The following is a 27,021-nucleotide window of genomic DNA, read 5'->3' as shown; positions in this document are numbered from 1 at the left end:
TGCTTGCTGCTGCTGCTGCTGGAGGGTGAGCGCGCACCCTCTCTCTGTGTGTGTGTGCTTGCCGACCTGCAGTTTTGGTGCGTGCGAGTACGTTAACCCTTGCGGTGCGTATGTGTCTGCCGATGTGTGGTGTTTTTTTTGTGTGTGTGTGTGTTTCTAACGCAATATGAACCGAGAGGAGTTTCTTGTTGAGACGCTCAACGCGTGTGGTTGTGGCTGCCCGCGACTCCAGGCTCCTCACCAGCCCGGACAGCCCTTTAAGTTCACGGTGACCGAATCGTGCGATCGCATCAAGGAGGAGTTCCAGTTTCTACAGGCGCAGTATCACAGGTATGATGTCCACCGCTATCGCGCTACCGACACGCAAGAAGACAAAAGACGACACCGCGTGTTTGAACAAGATAGATATTGTTCTGGTTGGGGGGGTGGGGATGGAGATGGGGGTGGTGGTGGTGGTGGTATTCTTAGGTGTTTTCGGTAAAGTCACGTAGGTAAAACATTAAAATTAATAAAAGTAAAATAAAATAGAAATCACGACGTTTCGGAGGCAACACGAGTCTCCGTCATCAGGTGGTGACCGTCACAGCCACATTTGCTGCATCAAGTGATGGTGGTGTTCGGTGCTGTTCGCGTGCGTCTTAGGACGGTCCGGCCGTCTTTGTCTCTCCCGGTGTTGATGTTTGACACACACAACGAACTGGTTACTCGTACAAGAAGGAAGTCGACCTTGTGTGTGTGTGGGGGGGGGGGTTGGGGTGGCGGAAGGGAGGCAACGAGACCGGACCGTTTCAGATTTCACTCGTCCCACTGATGTTCACCGTGATCGTGATCTGGTGGTCGCAACGTCCTAAGTAAATCGCTTCGCCGCCGGGTTTTTTTCTATTACACAAAGGACTCATGGAGGGCAAGTGCTGCTGTTAAAGTGAGCCCCGATTAACGTCGACACGGCACACCAATTAATAATGTTCGTGGTGTGCGCAGTACCACTGTAAAGCATGTTTATCCACAAACATATACAGCACACACACACACACACACATTTTCACCCTTATATATACGCTACAGAGGGCGTGAAGTGGCCCATCGGTTTATAGCAACTTGTGTGTTTATGTAAAACACGACGCTCACAGGGGGGACTTCTTAAGGCGATTCATCGGCGCTTTAAATAGCAAGGGGGGGGGGGGGATGTCTGCTGTGTTGTGTGCTTTAATCAAGCAAGCCATGTGGGACGGATTGACTATATCTGTATCCGAAGACGGAATCGTCCCTGAACGCACGTCGAGGCTGTAATGCTGCCACAGACACACACACACGGATTGCTTAGAAGTGTGTACTCACGATGCTGGCTGGGGGGGTGGCCGCATTGTTGCTTACGTGTGTGTGTGTACGTGCACCCGCAGTGTCAAGAGAGGAAAAGTTTGTATGCGTAGGTCGGTACGCTTACTCACTTTGGCAAGTGACCGTTGATGATTTAATGGATTTTCTCGCGATTCGCGAAAGCTGCCAAGTTAACCGACTGAAGAATTTGCGTGTGATACGAAGGAAGAGATGGGGGGGCGACATCACGTTCAACTCTGGGTTGTGGCCGAAAATAATTTAGAGCGTGGTAATAATTGAATACGCTGCGATACTTTTTCAGCTCAAGGTGCACGCCGTGTGGGTGATGATGTCTGTCTGCCTTTGTCTGACCGGCGGCGAACAGTTTTCGTTCCGTCCCAATGTTAGCGAAAACGTGGCCATGTCTACAATAATTGGGCGATAAGCCAACAACCAAGCAAGGCGTCGTGCTTCATTGATCTTAAGACGTTTCGTCAACACGGCAATCTGACCCCCCCCCCCCCCCCAAGAACGTTGTTTGTACCGCGTGTCAGTGTGTTTTGTGCCGCAGTAGTTATCGGGCACGCTACGCCAACAAACCACAGGCTTATACCTACCTGAGCTGGTGTTGTCCCTGCCATATGGGTATCATCAGTCGGCGACTTGAAATCTGAACTAATCTGGGGGGTGGGGGGGACTTTCCCGTACATTGTTAGGTCGACGCATCGTTAAATAATCCTCAGTACTTGGGAGACAAAGACGGAGCGGGGGGGGGGGGTGCTGGCCACGCTCCTAACGACCCTAATTGCAGGGTGCTCACGTCCGAAAATGTGAGACTTCGGATTTTGTGGCTTCACCCGCTCTAAAATATATATACTGCCCTGGGTTAAAACGCACACAACTAGTGGAGCAGCAGCACTATGATCCATTCTACAGCTAATTTGGCAAGTCAAGCGAGAAAGTATCAGTACGTGTACGTATCACCCCGGCCAATTATGTACCCTAAATTTGGCTAGTTTTTTTTATATATTACGTCCATCACACTTCACAAACGGAACTGAAATAACCAACCAAGGTAAAGGGTCAATGGTTGGAATTGAATAAACAATGAGGCCCCCCAAATTATAACGGCCCCCATAGAACTTCATCTCGCCCTGTGTACGTTGTAGCAGCGGAGGGACCTTTGTGTTGTGTGTGTGGTGTTAGTGGGGAGCTTTCATGTAGCGGTTAGCACACTGCACTACAAAACCTGTCGACTTGAGTTCGATTCCCGCACACAGCCAACACCTGAACCGCTCCTGGGCCTCACCTAGGTCGACTTAACCTAAAATGAGTACCTGGTGCGGTGTGTAAATTGCACCTCTGGGGCCTTCACACGTTCTCGCGAACACCACTTGCCCCAAAAGTGTGTTTTGTCTATATGGGGAATCTTTGTCTTTGGTGCTCGTGTGTTGCGTGCTAAAGATGGTGATGCGTGTTGTTCCCACAGCCTGAAACTGGAATGCGAGAAGCTGGCGAGCGAGAAGACGGAGATGCAACGCCACTATGTCATGGTGAGCAAACCAATGATGAGCAGGAGGAAAGCCACGGGCATAAATAATTCAGCTGCGCGGATATTGCGCGCTCCGTTAAAAGTTTAATGAGCTGAGGGATGTGGTCTGTTGTGCGCGCGTGTTCGTACGTTTGGAGCACGTGTATGGTATATATGTGTGTGTGTCCGCGTTACCGGCGACTTGGGGAGGCCTTCAAGAGTGTTGTCCTTCCCCCCCGCACCTCCGATTAGCACGGTTGGCTACGTGCGGTGCGAAAGAAGTTCAACGTACATACATACTAAAGTGGATTGATCACGGCTCGTAATGGTGAATGGCACGTGCCCCCGAGTCTGCTTGGCTATGGGAGAGGGGCCGTGGAGGAGGGGGGGGGGGCAGGGACTCTTTGTGTTTATTTTGTTTTTGTTGCTGTGTAGTGCGTGTGTAACACGGTCACTCACTGCATCATACAGAGCAACTACAACAGCTGTTACTCCTCAACTTTGATGTCGCCACAGCACTTGTGCCAGACTGGGTGCACTGTGAGACCACGTGAAAGCGTCAAAGGGCTGGTTGGCAGGAGGTCACGAGACAGACCGAGGTGTTGTGGGTTGACTGACTCAGATTAATGGCAGATGTTCTACCCGCTATGCCAACTGGTGCCAACCGACAGTATATATTATATGATACATATCCTGCCGCGATAGATATGGGCTTGGCGTTTGTGGTCGCTTAGCCAATTAATTCCAGAGCTCTGAATCTCGCTAAAGCCTGCCTGTAAGTACAATGACGCTAATAGTTACTGGGTATGGTTAGGCAATGTTTAAAGTCGTACACGCACACACACTGACTGGCCTTTTGAAGAGAAATTGATACTGAAGTGGTTGCGGCTGAGTAACAATGTACCGCGTAATATAAGATGACTGGCAAGATTCTAGTATGAAACAGCGCACAGTTTTCTTAAAATATGAATTCATCGCACGAGATGGATTACGATATATACTGGCGGTGGAGCGGTTGCACAGTGATTAGTACCATGCACTTGTGAACCCGGCTCGGCGAGTTAAGATTCCCGGCCACGACTAACATCAGTGGCAAATTATTATATGTGAGCCAGTCCTGGGCACCCCTTGACTAACCTGCATTGACCAACGCGGTTAAAATATGGTTAAGCAACCCACATGACTGACAGTATGAGGAGGCATTCATGCAGCATCAGATAAATAGAGGAACGAACGTTATTCATTAAGTTATCGTTTACTATAAACACGCTTTATTTTCAAAATAAGCCATTCGGTGTTTTCGTAGTGTATTATTCCCAGAATGCAAATCTTCAGTGTAATGTGTGGTATGTACATTGGGTCGATTAAGTATAGAGTAGATTATGTAACACGCAGTAGATTACAGAGGCTTTGTTCTGCCCCAGCAGTTGCCAAGCTATCAAACCCAAGCTATCAAGAATACAATTAGAAGACTTAAACACACAGAGACACATTTGGCTTTAACTGCGCGTTAACCAACAGTCGAGTAGTAGTAACTCGTTGACCTGCATGGGCACAAACACGTCTGGCCCGAACGCAACTACACACGGGGACTCGCACACAAGATAGGGGCCCGCGTGTCACACGTACGCGCTTAACTTTGAAAATTTTATCATCTCTGTGCCTCAAATTCGCGAGCATCCCGCCGCTGCCAAAAGGTCACGTTTGTTACGTGACGCAGCGCTCGGTGGTGACATTTTTTTTACGAACGTTGTTGACACGTTCCTTGCAGAGACTACATTTGTATTTGTTAAATAGTTTTTTTGACCAACTATTTCGACCTTTTTGCCTCGTCATTTTTGGAGGCTAAAAGTTTGTGTGAAACATGATTTTTTTCGTGGGGGGAGGGGCGGGGGGATTATTTGACTAATTATTGGGGTTTCTTCCGATTATTATTATTTCCCCCCTCTCTCTGTTTGGGGTTCAGGCTCTTCCCGAGCACGCGGATTTAGTTTCGCCCTCTGGCGAATGTTCGCACCCAGTTTGCTTAGCGCGACTCCCCTGCCCATTTGTCGTTGTGTGCCGCTGTTATCACAATCCCTCGGTAACGCCCTCCGCCCTTAAGTCCACAACCACGGAGGCCACCGGGCTGACCACTTCTCCACCACCAGCGCAAGCACCATCACCAATCGCGACTCACACCCACCGCCTACGCACCATCCTCCTCCCTCCCCCTCCACATTCTCACCACCATCTTTCCTACCCGCACCAACAACCCACCCCCATTGCCCAAACCACTACCACATCCGACATCACCAACCACCATTTCCACCAATATCGCCACCGGCACCACCTCCACCGAGACTACCACAACCACCAACCAATATCACCGCCACTGCTAGCCCCACGCCACAACTACAGTACTACCATTAGTACCAGTAGTACCGGTAGCGTGTGTCACGACGCGGTCGGAAGCATATCGCATGCCACTATTTGCCCAGCGACACGGGTTTCTGTGCACAGGAAGAGAGAAAGAAAAAAACCCCACGTCGCTCTTGAGTGCACGCGTGTGGCTTTGCCGGAGCGGCTCCATTGCGCACACTCATCACCCATCACCCCCCAACCACCACCACCACCACGCCTCCCCACCTCCGCTCCCTTCCTCCATTCCTCCCTCCACCATCACACTCCCGCCCCCCAATCACCATCTCTTCTTCGGTCACAATCGCAGTGCATTCCTGGTGGATGGCCGCAATGCGCGGACAAGCGCCTCGCCGCACGTTGCACGCCCCTTCCCTTAAAACCAATTATGACACTTTTCTGTAAATTATGAGAAACTCGTCAGACGTAACAAACGCGCGCAGGTTGGACACGAGTAATAATAACAATGGTAATAATACGCGCTACAGGGGATTTTGAGACACCAAAGGGCGTGATTGCCTTGTGTTTGCGTCCCTCTACACGCGCAGACAACCCCGTTTTGCCTCGCATGCTGTAGAGACTGGAGTTGTCAGTGAGACACTAATAAGGCTGGAACGGCACGTGACAGGGTCGTGTGGCCTGTACTACTCCTGGCATCACCCTGGTCTCCCACAGTGTTGATATGCTGCACACCGCTCACTCACTAAAGGCTGAGTGGACTTAGGGGACGCCCGGACAGGTTCAGATAAAATGTGTCGTTGATGTGCATGGCCAGGGATTGAACACAGATCACCAAGTTTGAAGTGGGGTGTTCACACCCACTGCATCACCGCTCTATACACACACACACAAAGACAAAGATCCCCCATATAGCCTTTAACAGACTGTTGGGTCAAGTGCTGTTAGCGAGCACTTATAAAGGCCGGTACGGCACAAGAGGGGGTGGGGTGACCAGCACCACGCCTGGCAGCCTTTGTCTCCCTCGTGGCGATGTTTACACACTGCACCAGGTACTCATTTGAGGCTGAGTCGACCTAGAGAAGGCACAGGACCGGTTCAGGTAATCGGTTGCCAGCTTCGTAATGCTGCGCCCTAACTGTTGCACTACCGCTCCACATACACACATGGACACACATCACAGATTTCTCATTATGCACGTTCCTTATAAGCTGTTGGGGCTGGTGTTGTTAGAGAGTACCTGTTGGGCTAACACGGCACGCGAATGAGCAGGCGTGGTCAACACCATATCGGCGGCCGTCTTTGTTTCCCTTGTGCTGATTTGAATTAATTATTTGACTCATTTTAGGTTAAGTCAACCTTGGGGAGGATTAGAACACGGTTGAGATATTATTTGGCACCGGTGTTTGGCGTGACCAGGTATCGAACCAAGCTGGCTGCGATACGGCGCAGTGAAACAACCACCAACACACACACACACTCGCTGGACCGTACGAACCTTGTTACTCTTGTGACCCTCTCACTTTTGGCGAAAACGTTGCATGCGTTCAACAGTTTGAATCCCACCTCCCTCAGGGGAAATGCTTAGGTATTTGAAGTGCAATGTACTGTGAAGTGGATGTTAATCAAAGACTCGGGAAATAATTCATCTGCGAACGCGGCTCACTGTGTCCGTGTCATGGCTCAAATTGGAAAATTTTCTGCAATTAGTGATGCGGCAAGAAAGGATTAAATAGAAAATAAACAAAATACTGTAATGCAATGGGTGGTGTATGCTCGCTTGAATAAACTGTGATTATGTCATTCGATTGTACAAGGAAAAGCCTTATATTGAGTCTCTACACCCTTATTTAAGACGGTCCTACGTTTGGATGCTCGGCCAAAATCGATTTTCACGAATATTTTTCATGTCGGAGGGCACTAGGTTTGGGTCTTGGATGTAAGTTATTGGCTGGTAAAAATGATAATTACAAACGAAAGTGATACGGCATACCATATATATTCAGGTTATACAAAACCCGTAATTATACTGAAACAATAGATGTACGCTGTTATACAAAATATCCATCACATTGTAAATTAACTTATTTGCATGCATGGAAATGTCGTCTGTACACTATATAACCGTATTATAATGACAATATTATCAATGACAGCCTCATTGAGTATCTGCACTCTTTCAAAACGTCCTCTACGGGGATTACATATTTGGCCAGTTCTTTATCATGAGTTATGTACAATTTTAGCAGAATAAAAAAAAAACAGGAAATGCTGTTTTCATTCTCAAAATGTCAACCCAACCTGAAAAACACACACACTGACCACTCACATTAAATTAAGCAGATAGCCTATCAGCTCAAACATTTACGTGGTTGCCAAGAATGTCCGGTGACATAATTAGAATATTGTTTAAAACCATTTAATACTTATTTTGTTTGTCACAACTGTAGCGATGACTGATTTTATTATGATATTCGCTATAACATTTTTAATAATATTAATAATGAAGGACCTTTTTTCCCCCAATCCACTTCTGGAGAACGGCATTCCCATGCCGCTTCCATTACAGGGATTGTGTGACCATATTTCACCAAGCTGGTAAGGGCAGGTTTTGCTAAGGGAGAGAGACCTCGCACCGGCTTGCATATCACTTACTACCGATATGAGCCGTGGCCCGGAATTGGGCTCTGAACGCTGGTATCTTAATGCAGTCCACTAACCACTAAACCAGCTCTCCACAAAGAGCCCCCAGGATCGTCTTAACAGACCTTTGGGGAAAGTGCTGTTAGCGAGCACCTATCAAGGCCGGCACGGCACACCAGGGGGTGGGTGGCGGTGTTTACACACCCTACCAGGAACTTATTTGAGGCTGAGTCGACGTAGGGGAAGCCCAGGACCGGTTCAGATTTATCGTCACTGGTGTTTGTGGCCGTGAGCGGGAATCGAACTCGGGGTCGCCGGGTTCGAAGCACAGCGCACGCACACAAAAACACAACACGTGCATAGCTCATACGCCTACACATTTTAAACCTCAAAAAACTGTCTTAGCCAAATCATATCCTACATCCCAGCACCCTCGCTTCGCCCAAACAACCTCTAGCCTTGCCACAACCCCCTTTGTGTGTGGCTGAAGGGATGCTTTTGTGTTGCTTCACGCGTGATCGCTCTCCAGTGCCGCTAACTGATGTCTCCGTCCTCCCCCCCCCAAACCCTGAACCCAACCCCCGCCATCCTTTTCCATCCTTCGTCCTCCCCTCCTCCCTCACCCCACCCAACCCCCTTTTTTCCCGTTTTTGTTTTGACAGTACTACGAGATGTCCTATGGCCTCAACATCGAGATGCACAAACAGGTAACCCCCCTTTTTTTCCTCATCTGATAGCGCTCTCGCGCAAGCCCGTGTGTGCAAGCGTGCGTTCACGCGTTGGATGTACATGATTGTGTGTGTGTACATCCTGTTGTCTGGATGTGTGCATTTGTGTGTGTGAGCACAGGTGCAACCAGGGTTTGGGTGAGGGTAAAAGGGGCAGTGGCACACCCCCGCCCCCCCCCCCCCCTCTGAAATTTCTAGAAGGTCGTTGTATGTCATAGACCACTGTTGGGATTTTTCATTAATGTAAAAAAATATTTTTGTTAATACATATTTAGACATTTTTCTCCCCCTTGCAAATGTTATCTGGGATCGCCACTGCACGCTGAGTACTGCGTGTGGGTTTTTCGTGCGCTTATGAAGCTGCCCCACCTTTTTTGTCGACTAATTTGCTTTACTGGCGTACGGCAACGTCCATTTCGTGAAGAATAAACCTCGTTGCTCGAAAACGAAATTGCTAAATTATTTATTAAAAGTGTGAATAAGGGGTGAAGCAGTATTTGATGTGTAATTATTACATTTAAAAACAAGTTTAATGCCACCCACCTTATTTGCTACTTGCGATGAATGCCACAGTATACAGTAATGGGAGACTTTGAGCTTAAGATATGTAGGGTGGCTTTGCTCCAAGCTGAGGACAACTCCATGCCAGGAATACCACTTTTACTGCAGACACCACCTCTATTCTGGGAGCACCAGCTCCACGCTGGGGACACTAGCTCCACGCTGGGGACACTAGCTCCACGCTGGCGACACTAGCTCCACGCTGGGGACACTAGCTCCACGCTGGGGACACTAGCTCCACGCTGGGGACACTAGCTCCACGCTGGGGACACTAGTTCCACGCTGAGGACACTAGCTCCACGCTGGGGACACCACCTCTGCAGTGGAGACACCACCTCCACGCGAGTAATATCACCTCCATACAGAGGACGTCAGGTCTGTGCCAGCAACATTTGCGCCATGATGAGCAAACCGACGATAAGTCAGGAATTGTTTGTGAACAGTGATGATTCCAAATGGCACGAACCCATCAGGGAGGGGGGGGGGCGTTGGCAGCCATAGCCTCGACATGCATTGCCAGTTGGTGGTCATCAATGAGTAGACTATGGAACTCAATCTGCTCAACTGGTCCAACAACTGGCTAAAATAAAGTACAGCGATAAGTGCACTTGCCGTGCTACCGCAGGTTAGCAATACAATAGCAGGGTGATGCTAATTTGATAGCAGCAATAATTATCACGACTGTCCAATGTTATTTTTAGGTGCAGTGACATCCACATTGACACGTTTTAATGTTGTGTGACGCACACAGAGAAGTGCCCATCCCCGGCAATGAATTGTATTTGTTTTTTATGTCATAAGTCTCCCTACGTTTGTGCGTGGGCAATTGGACACAAGTAAATCTGTCGAGGCCACATGTCACCGTGCTTTTTTTGTGTGGAGTCAAGCGTACGCACGGAGAGAGATGAAAAAAAACCCGCACAGTAATTAATCACCACTTCCTGGCACACTTTGAAATGTCACACGCCGCTGCAGATGAACACGCGGACACGGTGTCGCTCTTACTACTGCTGTTCCGAGGAGATTGCACGCGCAGATGAAAAGTAGAGAGCCTTAAAAATATATTTTCTGTAGTAGTAATAATAATAATAAATGTCAGCTGGCACGTGGTAATCTCCTATCTCATCTAAGCAGATTATGGGTTGGGTGAGCAGCTTTCCAGCCCTAATCAATAGAAAGCCAGCAGTGTTGATGGCGCAACGCTGTGATTGGTCGCCGCCAGGTTTTGATTGCCATCGTCGGTGGAATGGTTTGGGTTGGTTAGCGGCGGCTTTGTGGGGTGGTGGGGGGGGAGGTGGTTTTGGGAGGTGGATGAGGTGGTTTCAAGGGAGGCGGAGAGAGAGTGGGTGCTGTGGGGCGTGTCCTTACTTTATGTAAGGGAGTGTGTGGGTTTTGGCTTGTAGAAATACCTGTGGTTTGACTTTTAATGTCAACAGCTTGCGGGTAAAAAGCCTAGGAAACTCGGTGAAATATTAAAAAATATTATTGTACAAATAATGTATACAGTAACCTATTCAACATGGAATGATTGTGTCATTAGACTGCCATAATGTGTTTCACACAGTGTGGACAAGTTCTGCTGAAACATACTTGTCCTAAAAACCATGAAAATGTATTACGTACCCTAAAATTTGAATACGTACTTGGGCTTTCTGTGGCCAAAACAAAAGTTGCTGTCAGTTCTTACGTTTATATATCATTTATGCCATTCTTAGTGACGAATCGAATCATTATAAATTGCCCCATGACCATTCATCGATTAAATTTTTAGTCGTTAGTTGTAGCTCATGTCTCCTGCATTAACAAGAATCACTTTCGTGGCTGGTGTTGTTGATTAAATTGGCAATAACAGCAACCCGGAGAATGCTTACCGTCGGGGTGGGGGGAGGTGCAGATTAATTGTCGGCTTTGCCTTCCTTTTTCAGTTGCCAGTAGCAAGGCCACCGTGCTCACTGTGCTAAGCCATGACCCAGGCTTGACAGTGACATTTACATTTAATACCATATTATAAAAAAAAAGTTTGGCTGGCTGGCTGGCTGGCAGGTCGGCAGGTGGGCAAGTGCCCTGTGGCACATTTGGGTTCGCGCGTGCCGACGTCACTCCCCTCCCAACCACCCTCCACTCCGGCCGTGCATTCCCGCGCAGTGCTCGTTTTTATATTGAAAATCAACTATTGCACGTGATAAAAATGAAAAAAGTGCCATTTGGTGGATTGTTAGTTTGTGTTGCCAATACAAAAATTGTGTTTCGGTTATATTTGTGTTTTTTTATCAGTAGTGAACACATCACGATTGAGATTGTTTATTTAATCAACGTTTTTGGTTTAAATGGTTTCCATTGTGTTGTAATGAATGATATGAATAAAAAAAGTTGACCCAGGTGAATCAGAGGTCAGAGCAGTGAGCCGGCACCATTTGAGGTTCTAAGTTTGAATCTAGGTTTCAGCCACAGGCGGTTAAACCGAGTTCTCAGTGTTGTGAATGGATTGTCACAGCCCTGGTTACCAGTGACCACACAAAATAAGAGCATGATATGAAATTCAGTGTTTATGCTTAAATTGGGTCGATTCTAACCCTGATAATTACAAATATCAATTAAAACGTCATCCGGCAGTCTCATAGAAGAGTGGAAGAGGATAACCAGGCCACTTGAAGGAATTTTATGGAGAATTTCTGTAAAAAATATCATTTGTAGCTGTTTTTCTGAATCGGGGGGGGGGGAAACTTCTGTGAGATTTCCGAATGGATTCTTCATCTCACGACAGCACAATTGGAAGGGGGCAAACGTTTTTTAGGTAATTTTTTGGTCTACCGTCTAATGTCTTAATCCTGGATTGCTGTAAGCTTACAATAAATGTTAAAGTTCACATGAATGCATTCACGTCCTATGTGCATGTCGAAACAAAATTCCAAAGGAAAGTTAGCACAATTGTTGTAGGCAGAGGGCTCGTAATAAACGTGAGAGATGGCAGTTACAAATGTAGCCTATTGAAGTGTCGCCAAATAAAATCCACCCAATGCGGCTGTTGATGTGGGCTGGCATGCCGATTCTTTTCCCTGCACCCCGAGGTCTGACTGTTTTGCAGGTGTTTTGGCACAAGTCCCGAAAATTATTGCTGCCGACTGTAAGAGCCTGCCACTTGGCCAATTACGGCACATCAGCCCTTGCATTATTTTGAGCAGAATAATTGTCAGCGGCCAGCGAAAGCCGGTGATTATCTTTCCGTCTGATTGCCATTTTTCTTGCGTAATGAGGCGTGCGTCCAAACGGGCGTGCACGCACACGTGCGTACACGCCGGTGTGTACGTGCGTGCTCAAACACCCAATGTGTGCTTGTGTGTGTCTGTGCACGTGCTTGCATGCGTGTGGGTGGCAGCACGTACCCATCTGGCTGTGGAATTTGGTGGAACGGACCGTGACCACTTTAGAGGAGAAGGGTGCGGGCTAGCGGGCTGGATGCGGGCAGGGCATGGGGAAGGCTGGGGGGGGGGGTTAATGGTGGAAAATATTGGAAAGGGTCGGGAGGAGATGGCTTCGGTGGGTTGGGTGTTTTTCTGGTATGGGTGTGGAAGGGCTCAGTCAGTTGTGTGAGGAGAGAGAGCTTGTGGGAGCAACTGCAATTGTCCCAACCCACCAATTTCATGGCTTTCCTACTTCACCGCGGAGATATCCTTTGGTCAGAGTTTGGGGGCGGATGGGTGGGCAGCATAGATTAAGGCTTTGCGCTAACAAGTAAAGTCGTTCTCGGGCCTCCCCTGACGACCGTATTGATTTAACCTTTTATATGCCTGTCACGGTGAGATGACGTTGTTTAAGCTTCCAATATTTATCTGTGAATTGTTATGGCTCGGTTTAATAAGCTATTAACTGGCTGAGTTTTTTTTTAATATGATACGGGAGTTACATTGGAATTTGAATAGCTGTTTGTGAAAACGGGAAATTGAGTGGGACTGATGGCTATTAAAACAAATTCTATTGCCTGGTGCTTGTATGCATTTGTTGGTTTGGCAAAAGTACGACGTTTATTTGCTCCATCATGCGTGATCAGTTTTGAAGGGAAAAAAAGTTCACCGATATGCTGTTCTGAATGAGTACGAGTGATACAATTTCACAAAAGACCCAAAGATGGTGCAATGGCTTGTTTTTTTTTCTTTTTGGTCAAATAATCAAATAATTTCAGCTGTATATTGGTCAAATATCCAAAACATTTCCAGTGTGGTCACAAGTTCTCATACCGCAAAGCTCAGGCCTTTTCCCCTAATCCAGCCTGTCATGTCTGCCAATCAGCACATTTACAATAAACGTTGTATGGTTTCACTTGTAAATAGAGTTGGTTTGGAGGACACAACTTAAAAAAATGAAGTGGAGCCTGAAGATATTGACTTGTGAACTACTGAGATAGAACAGCAAAAACATTCTATTTTTTTTATTTAAAAAACAACCTTTCCTGACGTGTGGGGGGACATTCTACGATACCTTTGCAGGAACACGGTGTGAATAAAACGATCACACGTTCAGTTTGAATGAGTGGCACACTTAAAAAAATCTCCGAGCCCAGTGAGAATATTCTTTCCACGCACTGAAGTTGGCATTTTTTTGTCCCTCACCATTGTTTACCACCACGAGTTATTTAAATGTTCGAAGTAATGTTCTTTTAGCTAAAATGCATGTCATTTACATAATTCGTTGTTGGGTTTTTTTTATATTAACACGCATTTGGCCAGATTTGCATGTTGCTGTCATTCTATTCAACTTGGGATTTCTGTGTATTTTGGATTGCACAATGTGGTACAATTTATTATCTATAATCGCTAAAATCACATTCAACATGGCAGACACAATTGACTGCTATATATACATGCTCTGTAGCACTTTACTTATTATATATATTACTTTGGTCACTGTGTATTGTAATTTAAGCTTTAAAAACAACCTCTATCCATTTTAGTGATTCTTTTTATCCTTGTAATCTTTGCCCTCAGTTTGTTCTTGAGAGATATAAAAGAAAAACACTAAAACAATCTCAGAAATAAAATAAAAATCCCGAATTAAGTTTATACAAGCAGAGCCATCTTTTAAATCGCAAAACAAAAATAAACCAGCATACGTTTTTAAGCCTCGGGGATTTTTTTAATGTGCCATAGAAAACAAATCACGCTGTTGTTTCAATACCAAAGTAAAGTTAAAGAATGTTGTCTGGGCTGCGTGTGGCTAAGGCGCACTGTGCTGACAGGACACGTAGTTGGAGATGATTGAATCCTGACACGCTTGTTGTGCTTTGTGGGTCAGCGGAATGAGATACTGCATGTGACGCTCATTTGCAACGACCCGACTTGAAATTTGATCAATCGCTTATTGCGAGAGCCTCTCGTCAAGCGATACGAATTGCAGTACTGTACTGTGTGATGTTTGCAAGTGTGTATATATATGGATGTTTTCGTTTTATGGGCATACGGTATAAAAATCTACGTGTATATTGTATAATGGCATTACTGGTATACTGAGAGACCGAAAGAGGAACGTGCGGGTCAGGGAAGAAATGCAAATTAGAGACAATGTATTGACTGTTGAGAAAAATAAGTAGGCTTGGGCAGGACTCATTGCTTGAAGCGATGATGGCCGATGGGCGAGATTGGTGAGGAAATGGCTGCCAAAAGGAAACTCGACCGAGAGCACAACCATCGGAGAGATGGAGTGATGTCATTAGCTCACGTACAGTGGTGAGATGGATTATGGCGTCTATATCCTGCCGTGGATTGGCTGTTGAGGATGATGATAACAATACTGTTAATGGGGTGAAGCATTGATACGGTGGATAGGGTACTGGGCCATGAGCCTCACGAGTTGAGTTCAATTCCCAGCAATGGCGAGACTTGGTGACGAGTGACAGGAAAACCATTCACGGGGACTCTCCTTCACTGACTCGCACTGAGCAGTCTGAAGTGTAGTCAAACAGCTCCCACATCCAACACACAACGGGAAATGGTAATGGTGCTATAGTTTATGATTTACTGTATTCTGTTAATGTGTACATATACTATTTTGTGCTCCCCCCCCCCCCACACCCTCATCATTATCATGAGCCATGATAATGATGTTGGATGAAGACCTCTCCAAGCCAAGGTCACCTAACGATCCTCGTTTAAATAATGAAAAAATATAATTATTCAAACTAGTGCATCCTGTCAGCTGATTTTAAGTAGAGATAGACGTACGTGTTGCCACTTGGTAACAATTGAGGTTCCAAAATCTGACTTTTCTCATAAACTATACTATTTTGATTTGTTGCCAGCCCTCGGAAATTACTCCTGAAGTTTGCATGATGCAATAGGATATCAGTGTTTATGTATTTGAAACTCATATTGATTCCTGTCTCGTTTAATTTCATACAATTCCAATTTAGAAAAAAGTAAATATTCCCCACCATGCCTTGATACAGAAATGTAATTCTGAGATACTGACTTTCACCCTGCTTTCTGCCAGATTTGCTCAGCGTTCTATTATGTGTATGAACGGGAATTAGTTTTTATCCAAAATTAAATTGGATCCACCCAATCCTCCCCACTTTTTCGCCAGGAACAAATGAGATATATGTGCAACCGTGCTTGAGTGGGTGGTCGTGTGTGTGCTCGTGCACAATGTAAAAATAGCTTGTAAACATACACACAGCTCTTCATGTATACACATAGCAACCACATTACAACAACGGGGATGACGGGAGGTGCTCCTGTATTGGAAAAAAATATATCGTAACAACAAATGTCATTATACCCATGAATGTAAGGAAACGCCAGACACACGGACTGTGTTATCCCATCGTGATCGTAGCAGCTGAGTTCAGGGCAGTTCTGTTTTCGGTTTCCGATTGATGTCGGCTTTGTACCGCGTAGGTTTTCGCGGTTGTTCCGTATAACTCGGCCAACCTGTCCGATGTGGTTTTTGGGATTGAACCGCGTGTTGTTCGACGTGACGTTCAGCACGATGTCCGACGTTTCAGCAAAATTGAATGTCGGAAAATCATGTTCAATATTGCGCAGTACAACCCGAAAGCACATCGGAGAGGGTCGACTTGGTGCCTACCAGGCTTCCGCGTGATAACTGAACAATAATTAATTGGCAGGCTTTATCCAGGAAACCCTCACTCTGTCTCTGACACTCTGTCAGACAGGCGGGACGTTCCCTCGTGAGGTATTGGGCCAGTGTTTTTTTAGTGCAGTATTTTTGGAGCAATGCGCGAGCTTGGCGCAAAAGGAAAAAAGGAGGTGAAGGTGCGAGTGAGCGTGAGGTCATTGTGCCCCCACACGGGTGTTATTGTTTACAAAACATTGTTTGTGGCTGTATCCAGATTTGGCATCCCAATGCATATTTTCACAAGACTATGAAATATCTAGAGATATTATAAAAAGGTTTCGACGATACGGTTGTGTTGTTCACTTGGTCATTGTAAAATAATTACGTTGAGGGCCTTGTCAGCTCTGGGGGGTTGATTATATTTTATTTCTTTTCGCGAATGCGTTTTAATTATTTTTACTTTGGTCTTCTATAAATACACACAGTTAATACTCAACGCTGCATTGAATGCGGTTGCTGTGCAGTGAATACACATTACAATGAGTGAACCTACTTATGTGCTCACTCAGCCGTGCAAACCATTCTCTCCCGTTCCATCATCCCATTTTCTATTTTTTTTCTTCTTCATTTGGAATGGGAGGTGAGGTGGGAAGAGGGTTGTCGGTGAGGGGGGTTATGGGGGGAACGGGATGGATAATTGCAGCAGAGGCTCTGATCGCCAATTTGCGCAAAATGCACGAAAAAGAGGGATGTTAATTACCCGCGGCTCTGTGGCTCTGCGCCGGGGACAATCATTATTTCAAAGTAGACTCAATTAGGGGGGCTAGTGAGCCGTCAGCCTTCCTGTTGGCCTGCTACTCCCCTCCCTGCCTCCCTCCCTCTTTCCCTCGTGCACCCGTCCGCCACGGGCTTCTGTCGTTTGCTAATAAAGCGGAGCAGTGGAGTGGGCTGCAGTGCTGGCCGCCACTGAGGCTGACAAGAGAAATGGCAGACTAATCAGAATGTCTCCCCCTGCCACCACTTCTGCTGCCTCCCACCCCACCCCCCTGTCCTACGAGCCCCCCTCGGCCCCCCCCCCTCCCCTGCTGTCTTCCCGCACTCCGTTCCTTCTCCCCACCTCTACCCACACCACACGTCCTCCCTCCACTCCTCCGGACTCAGCAGCAGATTATTACGCTTGACCCGCGTGGCCTTGCGAGCGCCGAATTTTTAATTCATTTTCCAAGCCGCTGATACGGCCGGCGGGGTTGAGAGGTGAGAGGCGGTGGGGGGGGCGCAGTGGGGGCTAACTGGGCTGGTGGTGGCGGTGGGGGTTGGCTCTGAGATGGAAGTTGGCTTTTGCTAAATTAATCCCTTTCATGCTCTGACCTTTGCACCGCCGCGCCCTGTCTCATCAGCGGGGAGCAGTGCAGCCTGAAATCTTCTCACCTCCACGCGTGCAGGGCTTTATAAGAGCCCTGCTGAGGCACCCAGGCAGACACACAGATACCTCCTGCATGGCCTAAATAGAGTATACACTGCCTCGGCAGACAATTCCCAGCCTACCTCCCTAATACATTTCCCAGTGCCCAATGCCTATGTGTATACATTGGTTTTTTTGACCCTGTTCTGAAGTTAATGAGGGAGCCTAGGTGGTGCAGTGGTAACACTTGTGCCTCACAGCAAGAAGGGACTTGGTTTTATTGCTGAGTCAGGTGCCTTTCTGCATGGAGTGTGTATGTTCTCCCCCTGGTTTTCTCCGATTTTGTCCTGTAGTTATAAAAAAACCAATGTAACTCGCCAAACTTCCCAGTGGAAAAAAAAATTGCTACATATTGGGATTACACATCACGGCATCACTCCCTTCTGCAAAAAAAAAACTTGCTTAGACCCTTATAAAAAGAGTCTTACAACTCAGGTAGTGGCCTTTTCTGGGTAAACGAACATAATAATACTATAATTGCAAGAAAATGTACCTCCTTATGCAAGGAATTATAGAAATGCACTGGCGGTGGTTTGCAAGCACGTGACGACATAATCCATACTCACCAAGTTTGTCTTGAGCACTCTCTCGTAACGGACAAATATATTCAAGGCTGTTGTTTCATGTAATGTTCCTTCGGAGCAGAGAGAGAGAAGTATTGACTTCAGGGTTGGAGATGGCACTTTACACTGTGGGAGCCTGAGAATACGTACACATTTTAAGAATGCTGACAAGCCATTTGTCTTGAATTGGCATATGAACAGTTTGTACTTTATAAACAGTAAGGTAGGCAATGGCGAGCATTCTCTATTGTACGTTTGTGTTTTTATTTACGCTGAATGTACACACGTAAATACATACTCTGGTGCCACAGGATTTGTATTGATAATTTTTTTGCTGTGGAAGCAGTTCAGTTGTTGGGGTATTTTTGTTCAAATTCGGATCTGTATGATGAAATGTTTCAACGTGATATGCACGGGGTAATCTAAAAGCAGAGAATTAACTGTAAAACTGGAGAGAGAAAAAGATGATGAAGATAAATGTATTATTATCGCTTCGCAGAGTTAGAGCGGAGCTGACATAAAAATTGTCGCGTAGCGGTTGGGTGAAATGGAATTACAAGTCAGGTGAAAAACATTATGAGTTATTTAATGTTCTACAATTAACTACTGAACCTCAGTCCAATTGATAGGCTCTTTCTTGACTCGTGAAAATGTCTTTTATTTAATTCAGTGAGAACATTTTATCCTGTCGCTCACAAAGTATATAACAAATCGCTCCTGCGCGGCTTCTCTGCTCATTTGAGTGTACGGACGTCCTGCTACCCTGACGAAGCATTTTAAGGGGGTGGGCGACGCTAATGTAATGCGTTTATATCTTCATTTCAGACTGAGATCGCAAAGAGACTCAACGCCATCATCGCGCAAGTCATCCCGTTCCTGTCGCAGGAAGTAAGTGCTCACCATTGCGGGACGGCTTAGGCACTCGTCTGCTGTCATTTGTCTCCAACTTGGCGCTTATATTTTAATACATTTTTTATTTACCACTTCTCTCTGTCTGTTCCTCTCAGTGTCTGTCTCTCTCTCTGTTTGTCGCTTCTCTCCGTGTCTCTCTCTCTCTCTCTCTCCCCCTCCTTTTCTCTCTCGGTCTCTCTCTTTTGCTCCAGTGATTCTTTTGTGCATAGCGGCTTCATTGTGTGCAGATGGCCTGATGAACGTTTGGGTGACCGTTAGCAGCGTGAGGCCAATGTGGTGCGCATTGTGAATTCTCAATGTCCAATTCAGGTGGAAAAAAATGTGTTGGGTTTTTTTTTTCCCTTCCCAGCCAAGGGTTTTCATCTGTGTGTTCTCATTCAGCCGCTTGGAGGGTCAGGGTTGAGTCTGGGTTGGTGGCGTGCAGCGGGCGAGTTAAGAGAGGAGGGAAGTCGGTCGGGGCCGAAGGCAGCAGGGGTTGGTTGTGTGGGGATGCTATGCTAGAGAAGGAAGCTTGTTTTAGAGACGTTTGTGATGAGTGGGGGGGGGGGCGCCGAGTGAGTGAGCTCGCGATTAAAGATTTAATCATTCTGTCCTGGTGCCCACACCCTCATCAGCCTGCTGCTACCTCCCAGGTTTCCCCAATGGGCGGGGAGAGAGAGGGAGACAAGGGAACTGATGCCTGCCCACAGGCCTCCAGGTGCCCATTAAAATGCACGATTCATTTGGCCGATTCTCTGTCACGAGAAAAGGGTGTGGGCAATTAAGTGCCCCAGCAAAGCGCCGTGTTTACTCTGGGTGCTTCGAGGTCTTAGGCTTTTTTCTTCCTTTTTAGCCACTTTTTTTGTTCCACTTATTTATTTATTTAAGGTTTTATCCCTAGCCTCTTAACACCCACCCTCACTCTCATTCTCTTCCCCTCCTGCCCCCCATTCTACCCCCCCTCTATTCTACCCCCATATCCTCAACTCCCTTCCTTTGCCGTGCTCCCCCAGCACTACTAAACATTCCGCCTCCTGAAAGGCTGCAGGTTTTTGTGTTCTGCAGTAACAGTTAATCCGAGACTCTCTGAGCACAAGAGCTACTCTCGCTATTTCTGTTAAAATGTGCCCGGGGCCAGAACCCTTCTTAGCGTCAGCAAAAGCGGCGTATAATGGGACGGAACAAAGCGGCAGAGCTGCATTAAATTTTGCTCTAATCCCAACCCCCCACAGCCGGGAACTTACGAATGTAATATCTTTTCAAGGGCCGCTTCCTCTCTCTTCTCATCGAGCCCATTTACATTATTGATTTACATGTGGACGCAATTCGAAGGCAAACATTTTGGCCTTGTTTTCTCTCCAACCCGAGGCAACTCGACGCATAGAAACCAGTTTTCTCGTTTATATATTTTTTGTTAGTTTGCTTCTTATATGTACAGTTTATAACGTCGTAAATGTGTTTTTTTTTCCCCGAGAAGTTTGTTCACATACACGATAGTTGTGTGCCTATGTAAATATAATATGAGAAGATTTCCAGCTGACAAAGGAAATACACCTTGGGGGCAAACTGACCCCCATGCATCTATATATAATGCACCTTTCACTTGGACACCGGCATGTGTGTTGACATGAATGCGTCATAATCTGTGCGTATGTGCCGTACGTGTGTGCAGTGTGTGCATATGGAGCGTACTGTTGGAAGATGCCTCAATTACTCCTTCCCGGTGTTGTTAATTCAGTCTTTGCCTATCGGCCCCCTTCCCCCTCTCCTCCTCCTCCCCTTGTGTGATGACCCAATCAACCCACCCACACTCTCCCCCCCCCCTTACACACCCTCCCTCGTCTTCGCTGCTTGCCTCTCATGCGAAACCTCCTTTGTGTTGTGTCTCCCCCACACCCCAAACATTCCTCCTCTTCACATGCGAGAATGTGTCTGCTGCGTGTGTTTGTGTGTGTGTACCTCTCCATTGTCCCACGTACACTCGCTCGCACTGCCCCTCATCCCCCTCCCTTCACACACTTGTGCCCCCTGCCCCTACCAACATTCACCTCTCATCTGGTCTTATACTCCCTGGCCCCTTCGCTCTCATGTACACTTTAAATGCATCCACGTGTCGTCGTCTTTCTCCACCGCCCGTGCCATGTGTTTCTTTCCTCTGCCCATGTGCACACCACTCACCCATCCACTCCCCATCTACCTCCCCCCCACCTATCCACCTCCCCACCTCCCCACCCACCTCCCCAAAGCACCAGCAGCAGGTAGCTCAGGCCGTGGAACGGGCCAAGCAGGTGACGATGGCGGAGCTGAACGCTATCATCGGGGTACGTGGGCTGCAGACCCTGCCATTTGCCGTGTGTATACCCCTTCTTAATATCATTGACAATACTACACCACCCACCCGCTCACACGCTGCATTCACACGCGGTTGTGCACTGTTCGTTGTCCCATGCGCTCCCCTTCCCCGCCTCCCCCAATTCCCCAGCCAGCACCCCCCCCCCTCTTCCCCATTCTGCTGCCTCTAGCCTGACACCACGCAGCACCTTGCCCACTCATCTGCACTCACATGCCCAGCCCGGCACTTGCTCGCTCGCTCACTTGCTCGCGCTCTGCTCCGCGCTGCGTTAGCAAAACTGCGTGAGCTGTTGCGTGGAAATGGTTCCCTCGGGGCACTGATACTTAAAAGACAGAGCTCGCTCTCTCGTTCACCGTTCATTCATTCGCTCGCTCTCGTTGCGCTGGCGGTAGCGGCGCGCCGCCTTGCCAGTCGGGAGGGTGATCTGTATTGACGTGGAAATTGTTTGTGTCTGGATTGGGGAGAGAGAGAGTACGTTCCACACCTCGTGATCGCTTCAAAAAGCTACACCAAGGGTCGGGGTCGTTGTATAAAAATTACATCTTCACTCGGGCAGGGCAGACTTGATCCATGTGAACACAGCATCTCTGTCCAACCAGTCGCTGGTATTTCTGCGCGCCGCTTGCGCTGCCAAGCAGCCGCGCGGTTTGTTAAACCTGTTTGCAAAAGATTCAGCGTGCCCCGGGGCTGTTTTCTTTAAGTGGTTGGCACTTCATGACGGACGATCCTGTTGTGGTGGTTCTGGTCGTCTGACCCACGGGTTCGCTGCGAGGACGTTGTATCCATACATCTGTTCCCCCCCTAAGGTCATTTGCGATGTGGAAAATATGACACTGCCTTGGTTGTCCCTGTTGTAAGCGATCCGCCATCTGTTTGGCAAACACACCTGCAATTGGCAGCACGTGAGTTGAGGGACCGCAAGATCTGCTGGCAACCCAGTGGCCGGTGAACCTGTCACCGAGCCGTTCCACACGGAGCTGATGCATCGTCGTCTCTCGCAGTCACCCGCGGATTTATTTGTGGCCGCTGCTGCCAAATCGCGCCGCCTGCCACAGAGTTGATACTAAATAAGAATCCATTGCGATGCGTCGCGTAAATAGGTTCTCTCTCAAACTGGGATATCAACAAATAGAGCAACGAGTAAATATTTTAATAATCACCCCTGCAGGAGAACATTTTCCATGGTCTCCCATGCAAAAAAGATAAATTGGCTCTTGCCAGATTAAATAAAAGACGCTGAATTGAGGTCACGGGTTCACGTGCTACTTGCTAGATGTGCGCTGCTGGAGGTGGATTTACGTTCACAATTACAACTGGGGTGTAAGGAGCGACTTAATGCAGTCATATCCCAAGACGGAGGACACGGTGGGATGGTGGGGGGGGGATGAAGGACAATTATGTTGAGGGAGGCATGGGGTGGAAGGTGAATTATCTTACAACAGGGTCACACTGCTGTCACCTGTATAAAATAAGACGAGGGGTGGGAGTACAATGAGTGTAATGTACTGTCAAATAAATATCAGGCATTTAACGATTCACTGCTGCCCTTGCCCCAGTTGATGCTATAGATTGTAACGATTTGGCATTGCTATTGTATTCAAGAATTGTAGATTTTTATTTGTCTCCTTTGTACTCTCCTTGGTACTCTCTCACTTGTTTCATCCGCTTTTTTTTCGGATCTCATTTGTGCAGTCCCATTCACCCCAGGAGCCTACATCTGCATATAATCTGCATACAGTTCGAACGTATTGTCAGTAATCGATTTTTACACATGCTAATTGATACTTTCATTGCGAGTGTAAGAATCGATTCAAATCAATCAACGAATCAATACACCCCGAGTAGAGTGAGATGAGGTTAGGTTAATGACAGGATTTAAGTTGTATATTAATAAAAAAATATTTTTAGCAATGTTTACGATAAACGATGGAACATGCAATGGCCCACTTAGGTTGGTGCTGTTAATGTCAGGCTGCCTTCATATACAAAGCTTTTTCAATTATTCAAAAGCAGCTGTCTCACAATTAACTCTGGCGTCATTTATTTTCCCCATTGTAAACGGCAGCTGATTAAATACTCTATGTATTTAAAAATATAAAAACGCCGCTGCTTTTGGTCGAGCAAAAGTGCTTACAAATGTTAAAGAGAGCAGATTGTTTTAGAGCGCTGTGCTTTAGTCTCTGTTGGCCATTGATTTGCGATCTTCCACCCCTTTTATATAACTCCCACTCTGGGTCTTTGTGCGTTGTGGTGGAGAGGAGGGGCTGAGTGGTGAGGGATGACGGCTGATGGTGGTGGCGGCGTAAGTTGGGGGTTGGAGGTAAAGGGCCCATATGTGTGGGTGGGTGCGGTGCCGGTTTGAGGAGCGATGCTCCGGCTATGTCTACTTATGTTAATGTGCCGATCGCTGGCAATGATTTTTCAATGATGCTCGGTGCGCAGACCCGTGCGTCTATTGGTCACTTGAAGCCTTTTGCGGAGGCTTAACCGCATACCCCCCCAAGCACCCGTGCAACCGCCCCCCCCCCTTTACATCCCCTCCTATCCCGTGCCCCGCCACAACCCGAGTCTAATGTTTGCTCCCAGCCGCCTGGGAAAGCAGCTTTCAGATGATAATTAGACGTTCCACTCGGATTAAAACTAATCCCCGCTTTCTGGAAATGGTTGATAGGATGCGTAGCAAGCCAGCTTAAGTGGAATGTTTTTGTGCGCCGAGTTTCGAAAAGGGTTAACGAGTACAACTACCCAACCTCGCGCACCTCCTCACTCTCTGGGCCCAACCCCAAACACTTTTCTGCTCCGTACACGGACTCGCAGTCTTTCAAAATGTTTTTCTGCTTTGACTTTCTCTCGCTTGTTTGCGTCATTAGAGCTGAAGCGAGCAATCCGTTTAGCCGGTCTTAGTCAAGTGCGGCGTCCTGATATCAATAAACAGGGCAAACGCTGACATGCGTTTAAAATATAATGGTACTAATTTGTAGTGTTATGCCAATCCGCTGCTGGATGGAGATCTGCCGATGCCTTGTCGGTTTTGAGTGTCGTTTGACCGTACTTCACCCCAGTGGTCAGTGCGGGTCGGTGAATTGGCGCCCCAGAATTGGTTCAGATCTCACTCTACACTTGTATTATTAGCCATGGCTGGGAATGAAAGTCGCATGGCTGGGTTCGTAGCGCAATGCGCCATCCACTACGTTGCCACTTCCAATTATAAACGTACAGTGTTGCTGAGATATCATTATTTTTTACTTTGCAGCGAATTATACTTCACAAAGAGTATTTGGCTTCCACCGATTTGTGCACAGATTGGCATTCAGCAAACAAGACTTGGCTTAAAAAAAAACAAGCAGCTTGGGAAGACAGTGAATGGTATTAATGGCATGCTCGTGTGTTATTACCACTTTGTTACTTTTCTCCAGATTCCTGTCGACCCTTCAGTATGCACCACGATTTTTTTTTCCCCATTCGACTAAAGTGAGGGGTCAGTCTTGCAGTTCCATAGATAGAACTTAAGACATAAGCCCTCCTCCACCTTTTACGGCATGCCTAGAGAGCAGCCGCGTGTGGTAGTGAAGAGATTTTTGGAGGATGCCGTAATCATTTGAAGGCGACACGAATGACTCCTACCGCAGTGGTAACTGTGCAGATAGCGGTGTACCACGCCTCACGTCTAATGAACTGTTTTTCCCCCCCTCAACTTGCACCATCCCCCTCTCACGTAGCCCGCATCACTACCCGTGCTCACGCCCAGCAATCCGCACCCCCAAGGGAATTCACGCTGCAGCCTCGGCGACCCCTGGTTCACCCCTTCCTCCACTGCTCCCCCTTGCTCCCTCTGTGCTTCTCCCTGCACGAACTCATTGGCGGGGTTGGGGTGTGCTGCGGATAAGGGGGCGGCCTCGGGTGTGGAGCATCATGGTGTCTGGGCCTAGGGTTTTTGGCAGTGGGGGCGTTGGCATCGGTGGATGCAGGGGGATTGAGGGGAGGGAGGCAGGGATGCTGGTTCGAGTTAATCCCTCCTGTCTGGGTAGGGGGCGGAGGCGAGAGGATTAAGTCTACAAAGCCCATCAATTCAGACCTAGCCCAACACTCACCCCCCCCCCCCTGGCATGTGTCCCACTCTTGTTCATTCGTACCCCCAACTGCCGCCCAAGCATCCCCCCTCTCCTCGCTTGCTTTGGGTGGGCTGGCGTGAGGTGTGGTGATACCTCCGGAGCCCTTGTCTTGCCCCCCCCCCCTCCTCGACCATTTTCCCGACACTCCACAGACACCACCCCCCTACCATGCCCCCCATTAAGTGAAAGCCGAGTAAACATGGTTGAACATCACGCAACCTGCGGAGATGATTAGGGGGGAAAGCCGTTTCTGCAGTTGTTTTGTTAATTTTGTTTCTTCTGGGCATGTCTTTTAATTATTTCATTGTGACTTCTGCGCCCAACCCCCCCACCCCCCAGCCTTTGGTTTTAACGTGCGGTTATTTATTTATTTACTGGCTTCTCGATAGCAGTGTGTGTGCCTGGAGGCGTTTATTACACGACTTGACAGAGAAGACCCATTTGCAAAATTAATATTCAAAGAGACCACTTGCCTCTGCATGCAAAGCTGGCAAGCAGCACAAGCGGTTGCAGTTGTCGGTAGCGGGGGGCTCTGTTTTGCATATATATTTTTTTAAATGCTAAAAACAATTTTCCTTTCAAATTGACAGCCCCTGGCAACTTCAATTAGCAGACAGCGCTGCAGTGTGGCGTACGGGGAAGAAAAAAAAACCGTCCTAGTCAAAAATATTGCCGGCATTGCGGCCTGGGGTGAGATCGGCAGACGCAAAAATCGACATAATTAACATGGCCTGCCGTTGCGATAATTTAACGCTTGCGGTAATTGCTGGTTAAAAATGCAGTCAGCTTGAAATGACCGAGTAAAATTAGCCCCCGTGGCCTCCCCCCCATCCCCTGCTTTCAATCTTTAATGCGGCAGTTCATGGACCCGTTCCTTTGTCGCTTAGTCCTTTATGGTTGTATTCTCATAATTTTTGTATTTTTTTTGTTCACGGGGTATATTTATTAATTCTTATAAATGCGTATATAGCCGTAGACGCTCAACACAATGCACCGATCGGAACGTGGTGCAAAACACCGGGTTTCATTCTTGCGCATCCCCAGCTGCGAAAAGGAGATTTGGCTTGGGGGTGGGGGTTACGGTAAAGACTGCGTGCAATAGGAGGATCTGGTATCATGTGGATTGTGGCACAATGTGCGAGGAGACATCTCTCTCTCTCTCTCTCATATATATGAACATCCTTAGGCGCACAGCATTTTGAAAGGATTTTTTTTAATCTATGTAAAGAAGCAGTGGGTGGAGATGGAGAAAGATGGATGTGATGATGGTGGAGAGGGAGCTGAGGGAAGGGGAAAATGGTTTGGGGGTTTTGGGGCGGTGGGAGGTGTCTCGGAGTAGTGGGAGGGGGGTCCAGGGTTGAGGGGACAGGGTGTGCAGAATGGAGTTGGGGGTGGAGACACACCAAGCACTGCCTGAGGGCGGATCTAATT

At 47.5% G+C, this 27,021-nt stretch overlaps 1 protein-coding gene across 10 annotated transcripts in view; it reads left to right on the top strand.

Annotated features, from left to right (window-relative positions):
- LOC133346662 (transducin-like enhancer protein 4) overlaps positions 1–27,021 on the top strand; it is a 67,339-nt gene that overhangs the window by 1,364 nt on the left and 38,954 nt on the right. For 3 of the 10 annotated variants that reach the window (XM_061558414.1, XM_061558413.1, XM_061558416.1), the window contains exons 2-6: positions 179–330; positions 2,807–2,870; positions 8,512–8,556; positions 19,060–19,122; positions 21,372–21,476. In XM_061558414.1, coding sequence (XP_061414398.1) covers positions 179–330; positions 2,807–2,870; positions 8,512–8,556; positions 19,060–19,122; positions 21,372–21,476 — 429 coding nt within the window. The remainder of the gene's footprint in view (positions 1–178; positions 331–2,806; positions 2,871–8,511; positions 8,557–19,059; positions 19,123–21,371; positions 21,477–27,021) is intronic. The other 7 variants (XM_061558422.1, XM_061558423.1, XM_061558420.1 and 4 more) reach the window with 5 other exon arrangements.

Source organism: Lethenteron reissneri, chromosome 24 (genome assembly GCF_015708825.2).
Source record: "Lethenteron reissneri isolate LAM-NWPU_2019-01 chromosome 24, ASM1570882v1, whole genome shotgun sequence".
Classification (NCBI taxonomy): domain Eukaryota; kingdom Metazoa; phylum Chordata; class Hyperoartia; order Petromyzontiformes; family Petromyzontidae; genus Lethenteron; species Lethenteron reissneri.
Note: the sequence above shows the minus strand (reverse complement) of the source record. Positions and strands in the feature narration are given on the sequence as shown.